At 40.0% G+C, this 15318-nt stretch overlaps 2 protein-coding genes across 7 annotated transcripts in view; one reads left to right on the forward strand and one right to left on the reverse strand.

The window, feature by feature from the left end:
* The window catches only part of macrod2 (mono-ADP ribosylhydrolase 2), a gene marked incomplete in the record, with an annotated part of 450891 nt that overhangs the window by 72753 nt on the left and 362820 nt on the right, over positions 1 to 15318 (forward strand).
* flrt3 (fibronectin leucine rich transmembrane 3) overlaps positions 6811 to 15318 on the reverse strand; it is a 9498-nt gene continuing 990 nt past the window's right edge. Inside the window, exons 2-3 of the mRNA XM_014005958.1 lie at positions 10506 to 11247; positions 6811 to 9708 (exon numbers count right to left, since the gene is read on the reverse strand). Coding sequence (XP_013861412.1) covers positions 7714 to 9666 — 1953 coding nt within the window. The 5' untranslated portion in view covers positions 9667 to 9708; positions 10506 to 11247 and the 3' untranslated portion in view covers positions 6811 to 7713. The remainder of the gene's footprint in view (positions 9709 to 10505; positions 11248 to 15318) is intronic.

Below are 15318 nucleotides of genomic sequence, written 5' to 3' on the forward strand. Positions count from 1 at the left end.
CCTGTCGTTTTGCTCCTCAGCATGGCTTCATAAAAACACTGCAGGATTTCTCAAACATGCACGAATGAGTCAGAGCAAGGCTTTGGACATGTTTTTTATGAGAGTATAACATAACATGATATAAAACTCAAAAAAGTTGATTTTTACATGATATTGCCCCTTTAAGGGTACTTCCATGTTTACAATGACATCATATCCTGAGTGTGACTAGGTTTACTATAAAAGCTTAACCATTTTTGTCCTCTCGAACAGGGTGGACCACAGCGATGTGATAATCTTTATATTTGTAAGATTMAACATTCAAAGCTGAGTACTGGACCAGTTTCCTGCATCACATTCGGGTTCTCTTGAACTCGTCTCATCAAGTATTGTGCTGTCCCAATTACACCGTAAAACAGAATTAAGAAAAATAAAAAGTAAATTTGAGGATCAGATAAACCAGATTTGTAGGGCTCAAAGGAGGACAGGTGCAGATGAACAGTGCAGTTCTAAACCTTGGTTTACTTTCAGTATTACTTGGCTCTAGCAGGCATTAGGATCACAAAGTGGGCTAAACTTGCATGCGATTAGGCTGTCAGTGTCTGAAAATAATGAGCTGCAGACAGAGCCACATTGGCATGCAAATACTGTACTGACATTCAAAGCTGGCTTAACATAAATGAGAGAAGCGAACGGATCGAAGTGGAGCTTTAGCCTCCAACTGCAGCGCTGCAAACCTGCTGGGGGTAATAGGCAAGTTTGGACCCATCAGGGCCGTTAGGAATGAAATGATTATTCCTCYGCAGCAGACTTTGTAGACAAATGAAAGTTAGGGTCGATTACGTTCTAAGGGGGATGTGGTGTTGATCTCATAAAGGGCATCAGGAGATGTATGGCCTCTTACAAGATCATTTAAACCACTTAATGGAAGACAGGAATTAATGGTTGCCACAGAGAAGAGTCAATTATATGGATATTTTCATAACATATAGCGTATAATTCATAGTGTAATGGCATCGGCACTAATCAGCCCCTCTGCYTTTGTTTTGGTTATAGCCTGTTTTAAATGAGGATATTGACTCTGTATTTGAGTTGGTACAATAAGTTGCTGTCTTCGTACAGTGAAATAAAGGCGTTGTCATTGTCTCCTGTCGTCGGGTGGCACCGTCTTGATGGCGGTGCTTCTTGTTAATTTATATTAATGTCAGCCAATTTCGAGTCACGATGGATATATGTGCATGCCTTGTGCTCTCAGGCAAAAAATTGGATTCATTAAGAAGACGGAGGAGCTGGTTAAGTTTTTTGGCCTTGCGGTTTCAGGTCACTGAGTAATGTGAAGAGATGGAGAGGGTCCTGGCCTGGAGCTTAGGGGGGGAGCCAGTCAGAGATGGAGGAGAGAGGACAACACCCCCACACAGGGCCACATCACTCACACTGACACGTCTCTCACCATACACCGTTTTCACCCCCCCACTCWGCTCTTTTTACTGCCAGAACAGATTGTGCTTGTGACCGAAAGCAGCAATGTCACATGTGACAGTCGAGGGATGGCTGGGCGGACGGGCGGGGGCGATGGCTTCAGGCCATTTTGTTTTTGTATATATCAATCAGTGTGTTTGACTGTTTATGCTGATTAGACGAGGTGACAGTGCGCGCTGGTTCACATGAAAGCACAGCTAATCAGAACAACTGTAACAATCATAATTGCGTAAACAAAGAACGCTCGCAGACGGAGGCATTCGCATGGGTTAGCAGGAGCCTTTCTGTGTCAGATACAATCATAAATGAGCGATGAAGATGGATTTAAGACTGAAAAAATAGTCGTAATCACAGTTTATTCAAATCTATGGTTATTTTTAGAATGTATGATATTAAAAAATAAACAATATGTATCACAGATTATGGGACATGTTTTAGTGTCTGTTACAAAAATATCTCTTGGACCACATAAGAAATTTATCACTGCATGAACAACGGATTAACTTCTGGATTTAACCTAATTCATGATGTCCACAACAGCTAATCGGCTCTGACAAACAAACATGATTGTATCCAAGTTCATTTTACAGATATTGAGCTAAAACTTGGTGTGAAAGTAGCTGACAGTAATTCACAGCACATAGTTTGAGCCTGATGTGTTGTGAGATCACGCATAACATTATTTTCAAGGTTGGACYAAAACGTTTTYGACAGTTTTGTCAACTTTCAACATATGATCTCAGTCTAAAACTGTGGCCTGAAAGTTTAGTTTCACTCAGAGGTTTTGGAGCAATTCTTTATATGAATGAACTCCACACAATGGGGGTTAAGAAAAATAAATATATCAGTGCGTCATATCAGAGCAATCACAACTTTCTTTTTCAGAACTTCSACATTAACACATTATTTTGAAAAWWTATTTAGTGGCACAAGTACAGATTTAGTGCGAGGCCTCAAGGCCTTGGCTTGACTTGTGTTATCAGCATTGCTCATTAATCTGTGGCTCTGTTTGATGTGTGCTCTGTATCCAATTTGACATGAGGGAGAGAAAAACCTCAAGCACCTCTTTTTAGTTCTTGTTTTATGTGTGTGGTTGTTTTTGAGATGCCAGTCTTAGTTAATGAAACATGTTTTTCTTGTTTAAAACAGCTGCTCCCATTCCGGGGCTGAACTATTAAAAAAAAATGCTTTGAGGTTTTAAGTTTAAAAGTTTATCCTCGCTGACTTTACAAAATAGCAGAACATTTACCTTTGATAATGCCAAAATGCTGATTTGTTTTTAATAGATTTTATTTTTGAAGTAATTGTCATAAACTTAGGATTCCCTGACTTAAAGGTATAAAATCATGGCAAAYGGACAAAAACATGTCTGCCAATATTCTTCTCAGTGATAGTTAATGTGTCCTTAAATTAAGGAAAACTGTGGCCAAAATTACCACTAAAACAGCTGAAGTGACTGATAAAATAGATAGCCGTTTAGTAAGGGTGCAATGATACAGAAAATTCACAATTTGGTTTGGTTAATTTTTTTAGTCTCATGGTTCAAAAAAAAGAAGAAATTTCCATCCCCTTTATTGAAATTAGTTATGAGTTATGTTTAACCTCAAAAGTARTTTTTAAATTAAAGTGCCTGTGACATGCCTATCTTTCAAATAGAGAAAGTCAAAGAAAGCATCTTTATACTCAAGAAAATTGGCATAGTACACATGATTTTACCCATTTTGTCACATAACTGGCCTGTTTTCTTTTGAATTTGGCTCAGCCAAAGTGAAACAGGAAGTGACATCAAAGGGGAACTCATTAATAAAATAAACTCGCTGGTCTCTGTTTATTAAAACAAATTATTTAAACTTTAACTCTTCTTCATCTCTCTTTGATAGCAACTAAAATAATCTAAAGAAAACATCAGATGATTCTCTACAGTCTGTTTYGTTAGCCTTTGTAAYAACGCTCTGTTTACATGCTGACATTCCCCTTTGACATCACTTCCTGTTTCTTGACATGCAAACATCTCAACAACTGTTCATCTCAGCAATGTGAAATTTGTTTTGCAACATGCTATCAATATTATCTTTCCAAAAATGCATTCATGTTTATTACAAAAATTTGATGTCACAGGTCCTTTAAATRTTACTGAAACAGCAAGTTTCTCAGTAGATCTGCGCTCGACAATGCAGCCTAGGTGGAGTAATCGAACACAGATCCACTGATCCTTCAACACAGAGCATCTTCAGAAGACAAGTTGATAAATAAGTTTGAAAAAACTGTAGTTTCATACATAGTGTGTATTGAACGGTTCGATACAAATACATGTATTATTGCACCCCTACTGTTTACCTACGACCAACGTGGTTTTTGTTGGGTTCAGCTGAGTGTTTTTGTCTATGTTTAGTGTGGACCCACATTTCAGATTGCATTCAGTATTTCAGCAAAACTACTTGGATAAAGCTTTTCAAAATGCACCACTTGTTAAAGTTCAGGATAAACTTTTTTTTATATATTTGGGTTCGTACTTTGCAATGACTTCCTTTTTAACATCAATATCAAGATGATCAAGGTGATAAATTAGAAATATTGYGTGTTTTGTAGAGTTCTGGAGCCAGTTAAACAATTAGGGAAGCATTTGACCTTTTGTTGAAAGTGATATTCCTTTAGTTCATGTTAAGAATGATGCATAATGAATGCCAGAGGCTTTTTTTTTTTTTGGAGTAGAGCATCCTTATGGTGCACAAGTTGTCTATCAAAATTTCTGAWGAGTGGCTTTGTTTTGTAGGCACTGATCAATTTTTCATCTCTTGGGATTCTTGAACTGAGACTGACCTGACCTTGCTGACATCAAATCAGTCATAGCCTGTACTTTCTGATCCTACTAATGGTGCTGATGGAGAAGAACCATGCATGGGCCACTGCATGGGCGAGGTCACCCAGGGGTGCTCCGATGCGAGCATCTATAGGAATGCAAATGTGACCGACTGCCTGACCAGTAAGCTACAATAGGAATAACAGGAGCTTGGGGCGGATGGTGCAGCTGCCCCATTAGCTTTAATCACTGAGTCACACAAAAGAAAAACATAATCAAGCTGTGTGACTGTGTCACAAAAAGAGACAAATGCACGAGGCAGCTTGTGTTGTTTAGAGCACCGTCTGACCTCAGGGAGAACTTGACAGTGATTAAAGAAACCTTTAAAAGGACGGATGGGTCATCGGGTCATGAGTGATAAGTGAGGTCATGGAGGATTGTCAGKAGTTTGTTCATCAATTTTGTCTCCAACTTTGTTAAACCGAAACGCACAAAGCAGCTCYGTTTTATCTTTGATTTTCTTTTTTCTTTTTTTCAGTGAAAGTTGGAACAATAGCATTCTCCTTTCAACAGTTTAGCCAAGCCGTAATTTATCACTCAGGTGTGTGAATTTGTGGGAAAGGCTCTTTAAAGGGATCAACATGCCACAGTCACTTCACACTCATTTACTTCACCTCAGAAGCACAAAAGGAAACACAAAAGATTGCCTCTTCAGGGAATTGCAGTGAACTCATGTTTCTGCTCAAAGATAAGTCTTAAAACATTWAAAAAGGTTTTTATTATTATTTAACATTACGATCTCAAAGTAGTGTAATTATCCATTTTTTATCTGTAAAAACCCCTCAGTTATCAGTAAGAATCTGAGGCTATAAAAACAGTTGAAACCTCTTTTGATATTTTTTAGCTAAGCCTATAAAATAAATGATAAAAAAGGCTATGGTTAGCTCTAATTTATATGCAAATGTTAGCAAAATATCTCATGAATAATTAGATTTTAGGAAATAATCACTGGGTGGACATCTACAGCTGATTGACTTTTGGAGTAATCGCTGTTCAAAATGGCTGCCACAGCTAAGCAACCTTAGCCTACATCCAGTCAACATTAGAGATGTTGAGCTAAAATTTAGTGTGGTAGTTGCTGAGAGTCATCCGAGTGCTAACAGATCATTCAAGATGTCCCATTAGACGAGGTCATTTAAAAAAAATTTGGCTGAAACAAATGTATCTCCATCCCTCCTTCCCATTCAGTCTAAAACCCATTCCTAACAGGCRATATGTATTCCTTTCCTTTTATTTATAAAAATGTATTACTTAAACAAGATAAAACTGAGTATCACTGTCAAAGACTTACAACTCCAGACAGAAATAGTTTCCAACAGCTGTCAACTATTTCAATTTCCAGTTGGTGTAATAGATACTTGGTGTGCAGGGAAGAAATACTGTATAATTAAGGTTTGAACCACCTTTTTCAGCTTTGTGCTGTCTTCCTCTTTTAAGTTTTCTAAGTGTTCAGGGTGCCTAAATGTAATTTAATGCTTTTCTGATGCATACTGAGTACTTAGGCGATATAAAGCTTTTTTCCCAGAGTTTTAGAAGCTGTAAAGTTTTAAATGCATTTATTTCTATTAAATTAAACATTGCAATGGCTCATATCACAGCTACTTTATGGATACTATTTAATAGACCTTTGTCAATATAGTTTTGCCGCCTTGGGCATCTACTGCAGGGTCTGCCTGGGAACATCATCAAACAAGATTCCAGTGTCTCCAGCACCCTTCCAGTGTCTCCAGCACCCAGTCTCAGCTTCATCATGATGATTCTCCCTCTGACCAATCTGATAAGTTACACATGACTTACCAGAATTAAAGAACTGCAGCCTCAAGCAGATGTTGCTCTGTACACAGCCCACAGTGTGGAAAACTGGATTTCAAGAATAATGGGACTTAACTTTATTGGATCTTTTATTGTATAAGGGAAAATTCAGCTAGTAAAGCCAAAAACTTATACGTGTTTAGAGGTCCGATTTTCCCATTCTACATTTGTTTTTATTTTTTAGATTAAGTCCTGGTGTTCATAGTTTCAAATGTGAATGAGTACAATTGGTCTCTAGTAGACTTCCTTTTGACTGTATGACATTTAGAGAGTAGTCTCTTGAGTGCATTATTTTATTAAACTGAGCAGTTGAAAGCACTGAACAAAGTAGTAGAAATTATAGTTTTAGTGCAAGTTGTTTTTGTGATTGAGATGAGACAGAAAAGTTAGTTTTTTTGCTCACTTTTATTCTTTAATATGACCAATGTTTTCATATTCAAGTGTGTATGAAAAAAAGTCACTGGTTTCTTAAAAAGCTAAATACAATAAGCATTAGATCAAGGCACATACAAGACTGGCCAAAGGGCATACAATGCACTTTGGTTTTCAAATGTAAAGAACCTTTAACTTCAAATTGTGGCAACATAAAAGTGTGTTCATTTGAAAAATAATACAAAATATAAATCAGAACAAGAAATTACTGACACCGTGGAAATTCTGAGAAAAGCCAACAAGTTGTCTTTTTTTTTTTTTTGGCCTGAAGACTAGAATGACGTATGGTACATGGTACTAAAGAATGCCGCCATTGTCATTTGGCCTTTGTTGGCTTTTACAAATCGTTGTTGTTTGGTGGGGGGATATCTGTGTCATCTTGACCCCTACTTGTATGAGGAGTAGCAAGCTCCTTAAGGTCAATGTGCTTTATGCCCTGTGCTGTGGCCTACAATCCTGTCAGTAACATTGGAACCCTGCTCTGCTGTGTTTCATCTTCTTGAAAACAGAACAAAATAATGCATTGAGCAAAGCAGAAACAAAAATCATGGCACCTTATCTTTAGTTATTCATAGCCACACATTAGGTGAATATGAGAGAAAAAAAAATCTTGGTCCATAGTAAGTGGTGATAGCTACTGACTGCTCATTCTGTTGGAGGACAGCATGCCTGCTTTGTRAATTAGTCAATCATCTGTGCCTTTTTAGTTTATCGTCTTGCCATTTTTTGGCCTTCTTGTTTTTCTAAACAGCCACAAAGGTAAAAGAATGACCTGTGCTTATACTACAAGGTTTCCTAAAGTCTGATTGTTCAACACAGCAATGAAAACCCACTTTCACAGTTGACAAGTCATCATATCTTAATAGAACACAGAGTTTCTTTTGTTGGTTGATAACCTTAAGCAAAGGAAATACAGTACAAATTACTACAAACCCCTAAAATATAGAAGGTAGGTGCAGGTAGTTATTCACTGATAGTTCAGCGATGGCCTGCAACTGGAACGTTCTTCATCTTCATAAAATGTCCTTAAATATAAATTATATGGCAAATGTACAGAACATTGCTTCCTTAGTTCTATATATCCAGTGTTTTGTAAAAGTCTTGCCACTTTGTTTTAGTCACACACTCCTCGTGAATGTCCGTGTGTAATATCATGAATGGGAATGATCTGAATCTGGTATTCCACTGTCTCTGTAGCTCCTGTTGTTAATGCTGTTGTCAGTATGCGGGCTTTTGTATAAACTTAAGCCATTAGGTGGAAAAATTGTGTGTATCACAAACTCCTCCTTGGACACAGGCAGGTGATTTATAGGTATCATTTGAAAAGAAGTTTCTCTTATTTCTAGGATGGAGTTGTCCTTTTTAGTGCCAGCCTCAGCGTAGTCATCCTTTCTCCGGCGGCCTTTATTGTAGGTGCAGTTCCTGGAAAAAAGTGAACCATTCCTGTGGACGTACCAGCACACCAATGCCAACATTATTATTGCCAAAAGAGCCACAGCCCCTCCGATGATGGCAGCCAAAGGCAGACTGGAATTTTTGTAAGGCTCTTTCTCCTGCTCTCGGTTTAAAGTTGTAGTCGGGTGGTATGGTTTGTGAGATACGGTCTCCGTGTCAATGCAAACAGGGGTCTCATCTGACAGGTAAATATTGCTGGTCTCCATGGGAACCATGCATATTCTATAGGACGACTCTGGCTCCAGCGCAGTGAGCAGATACTCCGTCTTCTCTCCCTGCACAATGGTTTCGGTGATGGATCCAAAGGCAGGGCTGTGTCCCAGCTTCAGCCAACTGAGCCTCAGGGCAGTCATGGGTTGTGACACTCTCCATGATATATGTATTGCGTCTGCACTACTTGATTTCACGCTGATGGTGATGATCTTTCTGCCTGAAGAGGTGGTAGTGCTGTGGTAATTCTTACTGATGTCGGGTCCTTTTACCACAGGCCTTTTAGTGACAAATAAGGGCCACTGGGGCTGTGATGGACGTAAATTGTTAGAGACTGTGCTCGTCTCGTATGTGGAGTACAGTTCTGAGTCCATGCACCCAAACATGTCTGTAGTTAGGTCCTTAATTGCCATGCCTTTGACCTTATCGGGACCTTGGCACATGAAGCCTCGAACATTCACCTTAGAAGGCAGTGACCGCAACCAGTCACGCACCCATTTGAGCCTGCAGTTGCATTGCCAGGGGTTGTTCCGCAACAGTAGTTGTGTGAGATTGTCCAGATCTTCAAACACACCCTGTGGGAGACTGCTCAGGTTGTTACCAGACAAGTCCAGGCGGTACAGCTGCCTGAGGAAAGCAAAGGCCCCAGGTGGGATCCGGTTAATGTGATTATCTTGTAGGTTCAGCTTTTCTAGACTGGTGCCTGGCAAGTTTGCCGGCGGTGATGTCAAGGAGTTCCTGACGAGCGAGAGCTCAGTCAGGTTGATCAGGTTGATGAAAGCCATCTCTCCGATCCCTCGGTTGTTGAGCAGGTTACCATCCAGGATTAGTCGTTTCAGGTTGATGAGATCTTGCAGCGATTGCTCTGAGATGGAAGAGATGCGGTTATCATCAAAGCGCAGCTCCTCGATGCTCATGGGTAGACCTGAAGGAATGGCGCTCAGATGGTTTCGGGAGAGAAACAGCAGTCTCAGGTGATTACTGTCCCTGAATGCCCCTTCCTCTATGCTGACTGCTGATACAGAGTTATCATCCAGGTGAAGTTCCTCAATGTAGGGAATCTGGGCTAAAGAGGCATGGGTAATCATCCGAATGTTGTTCTCCTGCAGGTGGAGCTCTTTTAGCCCACGGGGAAGATTAGTGGGGAACTCATCCAGATTGTTACAGTACAGGTAGATCTTCTCCACGTTTGTGAGTCTGCGGAGCTCAGCAGGAATGCCCGAGCTCTTAATGCGGTTGTTCTGCAGAAACAGAACTGTWGCATCCTGGGGCATACCCGTAGGAATGGAAGTCAGGCCACGGTCATTACAGTATATGAAGGTCCCGTCACAGCGACAGCCTGAGGGACATGAGGCAGAGGTGACCAGAGGGTTCGCAAGACCCAGCAGCAGCCCGATCCTGACAAGGAAGAGGATGAAGGACTTGCACTGACGTACCATCTTGAAGGTTTGTATCCTGGCAGTCTAATCACTCAAGAGGCCCTGGGGAGAAAAGAACAAAATAAGATTTAAATTATAGTSTAAGGCCTTTACAGGAGAGCAGAATTCCAGTTTTGTCATTGCAGAGTGTTTGAAAAGCTGCCTACAGCACTTTTTAGATACTGCTGAAAGAATCAGTTTGTATTTTTCCATTAGACTGATATGAATTAATGATGATGATTACTACAGAGTGGAAGCATATAAACTGTAAGCTAGGTTTTCATCTATTAAAATATAAAGATCCTAGAATTAAGTGTTTAAAAACATGAAATCAAAACTGAGCTGTAAGTGTATTAAAAATATTTAAGCTCTGTGAATCAAAAATCTTTTCCTCGACTTTTGCCTTTCTAGAAATGTTTTTTCTTTAGACACCTTTTTCTACAAAATGGCTATCTACTGTTTGTACAGGACATAAAGGTGAAGATGTTTGATTTGATTGACAAACTATTCAACTGTTACACCTTAAGTTTACCGTCAGTGTTTGAATATTTGAGTATAACTTGTAAGCTTTAAAAAATGTTTGGAAAGTGTTAACATTTGTTGCTACTTTTAAATAAAGAAATTTTTCAATCAGCTTTCTGAGGTTAAAAGTTAGTTTTGTAAACTTTACTTTTGATTACATAACRTTGATTTGAACCTTGTGAAATAAACTTGTTTTACTTTATATGGGACAAAACTGAGCTTACATTCTAAAATAATGTAATGTTTTAATTAGGCTAATGTTATACTGTATTTTTCAGCTGAAAGTATTGGTAAAAATAGTAAAGTGGAAATAGCAGTAGCATCTGTGTTYGTTGTACCTGATTTAGACGAGGCAGTAAGTCTTTTCCAGCAGCCTTCCAAAAAAAAAAACCGAAGAAAAAAAATCCAATCAAGAATTCTTGTTGAATTCGCTCTTATCCTCTCAGAAAGAGAAAAAAMGTTTGTCCAGAGGGTTTCTTGTGATATCCTGACCTGGTCAGTGTTTGCTGAGCTGATCCTTGTTTGGACGATGACCTCCTCTGTTGTCAAAGGCTCATTCTCTCAATGCCTTTACCATGGCAGATAAGCCCGCACAAAAAAGCATCCCCACTCACCACAAAAGCGTTCGCTCTCAGGTGATATTAAAAAAAAATCCTAATGGCTGCCGCAATCGTCAAGCTCAACAGCCATAACAGCGAATGATTAATTTTTTTTTTTTGCGTTGGACAGTGATCCGTGAGTTGGATGGCATGAGCTTTAACAAATGCTCCCTTCTGCCATCAGGCCCGGCAGACATGATGGGTTGACACAAAGCTGGTCTGAGCCATGCCAATCCCACCTCTGCCACAGGCTCGATCCAGACCTGTGTGCTTGTGTCTTCAGGTAACCCAGAATCCTTTTCTCCCTTCTCGAGACTGTACACACATTAATCCAAGGATCTGCTTCCTTTTCCTGTAGCAGATAACCAGGGTTCTCGTCGTCTCCTGGGAGCAAAACGGCGCGAGTTGCTTATCCTTGTGGGTCCAAGCTGTCTCATGCATCTGCAGCTCGAGTCATCCTCGGGACACCTGGGACATTGTTCTGGAAATAAAAAAACATATTAGTCACATTGCTGTTTTTATGGTCAGATATTTATAATTTTCTTCAAATCAGGGAAAACTTCACACAGATTTACGAGCRGTTTCATTAGATTCTGGGAGAATGGAAGTTTGAGAAATGTTTTAYGCTGGTCGTTGACCTTTTATTGTGATTTTGTATTTAAAAACGCCCTTCCTTTACTGCTGTCACTTCGCCTGTTGACCTTTACAGCCACTTTCCCTGACTACTTTTTTCCCCTATGGTGATAGAAGAAAGAATGTCTGTGTATGCAAAATAAGACTGCGATTTAGACCCGAAACTCAACAATGGCTGAGGGTGGAGCTGCTGTGCCCTTCTTGCTCTGGTTCAGTGCATAGCTGAACCAGAGCTAAACACTTTAGGTATTAAATAAAATGGGTCATGCTAGCCAGTTAACAAAAGCTTAGATCTGTTGCATGAGATAAGAACAGATCTAATCAGAGTTTGGTGATTAACTCACCAGAGACAAATGAGCAAATGAAATTCATTTAAATTTTAGATGAAACAGACAATGACGGTTGCTTCTCTCCATGTGACCCCATCCCCAGCCTCGATTTACATTTCGAATCCTGTTTCTCTTTTGCAAAAATAGATTTTCTTTTCCCTGCCAAAGACAACATCGCGTTCCATTTTTGACAACACAATAGCTTTAAATGTAAGCACCCGTGTGACCCGAATGCTGCCACTGCCTGCTGTAAAACATTCAAAGGTAAATTAGGAACAAGAGGCCCGGCCGTTTAACAGTTGTAACCCCTGACAAGGAGAAGATTAGGGAATTGAGAGSCTTGTAACTTGATTACAAGTCCTGAGATGCTGTCTCATAATAACACCCCCCCTTCCTTCTGTTCCATCTAAACACGGGCTCTCAGTCCACTATTACATTAGTAGTAGATTAGAGTCTCGGGGAAAAGGGAAAAAAAAATACACCAGATGCGACCTCGACTAACTTGTCGAATAAAGGAGTCTGACGAGGGGGGGAAAAGATTAAATACTGTAATGGAGTTTTTCGAAAATGGTGGGATGATAGAGGGATGTGTGCTGCTTGTCTGTGGGAATGAACTTTTAATGCAGCACTTAGGCAGGCTATTTCAAATTTAAATGGCACTTTTTGCCTCAAAGTTAGTAGTGATCTTTTTTAATATTGCAAAATGTGTTTTCAATTTAATTTCTTGAAATTCTAGCATTTGATAGAAAAATTATCTCTGCTTTTCGGTTTTATCGTGCAGCGCCAGGAAAGCCTATCTGCTGTGAGGCTAATAGACTTTTGCAGTTAGGACACAGACTTTATTTTTTTAACGCAGAAGTGCACTTGCGATTTGGTACACAGTTTTCAGTTATTTGCCTTTTCTCTTTGGCCGCTGCAGCTCTGTTAGATAACAACCTGACTCGCTGTTTAGTCACTGGGGCAGGGGACGGTTATTAAATAACACGATGAAGCTCGTGCTTTTTCACAAGAACTTTATGTTTGTTTTTTAAAAATGCACATTTGGGCCTAGATACTTGATTCCTCCCCTCTTTTTCTTTCTTTTTTCCCCCTGTGCTCATCAGATTTCAGGAGAGTGGCCCCCMTTTTCATTGTTTGCTACAAGGCAAGCATGTGGACTGTGCAGAGTCACCGAGGGGATTTGGGCTTTAAAACACTTTTACACAGAAATTTCTAAACATCTCCTGCTCTGAGCTAGCATTAGGCAAGCCTCTTTTACTCATTTAAATTCTCACACCACGTGTGTGTGCTAATAATTATTTAGAGAGCAWTAGACGCTGAGTTAACATTTTAGTGATGGACGCCTTTCTCTATCGCTCTAATAAGCTTCGCCGGGAGGACAGAGGACGTCTCTCGCAGTTCAAGTGGATTCTGCTTCATTTAGTCTGAACTGGCAAAGTTAAATTGACCATCCTGGAAAAAAATGTCCATAAGTGTGTGTGTACAGCTAAGATACCTTTCAGTGGAGAGAGTGGGAGACTCGCACAAAGCTGGACATTGATAGCTATTGTGAGGTGAACACGCATAAATGCACATTAGTCTGTAAAAACAGAGACGGAAACTTTGTGCCCCCTGGTCACACACTCTAAGAGAGAGGCTTTTAGGAAAAAAACAAAACCTCAAATAGAAACAATTTCATGCCTGTCAAACGTACGGCAGAAAATAATGGCTTTTACTTCCGTAAAATGCAGAATAATGTTACGTTGACTGCGTTTAGGCAGGAAAGAGCTGTAGAAGTTGTAATGGCTGACTTTTAAATTATTCATGAGCTCTGAAATTAATTTTAAACCACAGTAGAGCTCTCCACAGGGAAATCAATTTTGTTTGTATGTCATGTTCACTCTATAATTTAGAATATTATGAATTATGATTGATTAGGTAGATTTGTATTTAAATATTTTTGCAGAGGTCCTAAAAATTGTGAGCTAGGATAGTTTTTTTTTTAAATATACATATAAATTGCAAAGCTAACTGGATGTAAAAATYTCTGGTTTCAGGCTGTTTTCATGTGCTAACAAAGCTTTAATAAGCTGGACGACACCTGGCAGAGGTCTACTCTGCTGCCAAAACACAAAGGATCATTCAGGATCCCAGAAAAATGTTCCAGGCCAGGAGAAAACGGACCAAAATCTCAAGAGTTTCACAGATTTGGTATGTGGCCTCCTGGTGCTGTCTTTACACGGGCTGAACAGATGACACTTTTGCTGGTCCATTAATAACATCTAGGCCCGGGACAGACGGGGGTCTCCTTTTGTAGCAGCCTGAAAGGAGAGATCTGTAGCAGCTGCAATTGTTTTTCCCCACATGGGGGTGGTAGGCACTGCAAGATAAAAATGTATGCATGTGTGTGTGTGCGTGTGTGCGTCTGAGGCAAGCAAACACTAAGACATGAATGCTTCTGTTAAGCTGCAGAAGCCTATCTCGGYGCAGGCCAGACACCTACCAAAATAAAGGGATTTGTTAACCTCCCCACTGAGTTTTATCTGTCATTCCCACAGTATTTAAGTTCTGCACACCGTGTGCTTTCTCTTTAGGAAGCTATGAAATGATTGTCTCGTTAGGGCTTGGTGTGAGTATATTATAAAAAGAACAGAATTAGCCCCTCTCTTAGCCTACGGTGTTCAACCTGAAATACGTTTTATAAAAAGTACTTTTTCTCCCGCTCCTGGCCCACTCATCTATATTTTATGCTTTAAATTTTCCAGACTTAGTAGGATCTGTAGTGACCTGGTTAGCTGTTAATCTTCCATGTGAATTCCCTCTGAAAACAAGTGACTGGGGACTTTTAGCCTCAGGCAGCTATCAGACAAGAACTGGGCCTGTCTTCATGACTGCCATGTTTAACAAGCTGTCTCTGCTGAAAACAACGATTGGCCGTCACATGGCCCGCAAACTGAAGTCATAGCCACCTCTGGAGTCAGTTCACAGCTTATGTATGACTATTATTTAAAGCCTGGCTGACCTTATTGTCTCAGGAAGATAAAAAAGGTTGTGTTAAATTGGATTAACTGCCCCTGCCCTGCTGTTGCCAATAGGGATCCCACTTTATTGTACTGGTCTAATGTGGTAAACATCAGTTTGTGTGATGGTGGAGGAGCGAGGAGTTTACATTGAGGTTTATAGTGAATAAATAATCTGTCAGTCCACCATATAGGCTTTTCTGTACACTGCATTTATTTCTGAGTGCCTATTAATATTACAGCCATATCTGAGCTGCAATTACATCCTAACTCAGATTTTTCTTTTGTAGCTGAGTTTGTGAACTGTTTGCTAAAAATGCAAACAGATGTGAAACAGTGCATTTTACTGCAGCTCTTTTTGTGAAAATATTAATTAAATGCACAGATGAAGATGATTTTGATTTATTTTATTTTATATCCGCGTGGTCCAGACAGACACTGGCCAGCCCTCCCACCCCTCCAGATGTCCCCTCGCCTCTTCAGTGTCTGACTCCCCGGGATCTGCGCTGCAGTTTCAGCAGCACACTGGGGGTGTCTGCTCGGGCTGTGACACACACACACACACACACACACACACACACACACACACAC

This window comes from Austrofundulus limnaeus, unplaced genomic scaffold (assembly GCF_001266775.1).
Source record: "Austrofundulus limnaeus strain Quisiro unplaced genomic scaffold, Austrofundulus_limnaeus-1.0 Scaffold33, whole genome shotgun sequence".
Taxonomy (NCBI): Eukaryota; Metazoa; Chordata; class Actinopteri; order Cyprinodontiformes; family Rivulidae; genus Austrofundulus; species Austrofundulus limnaeus.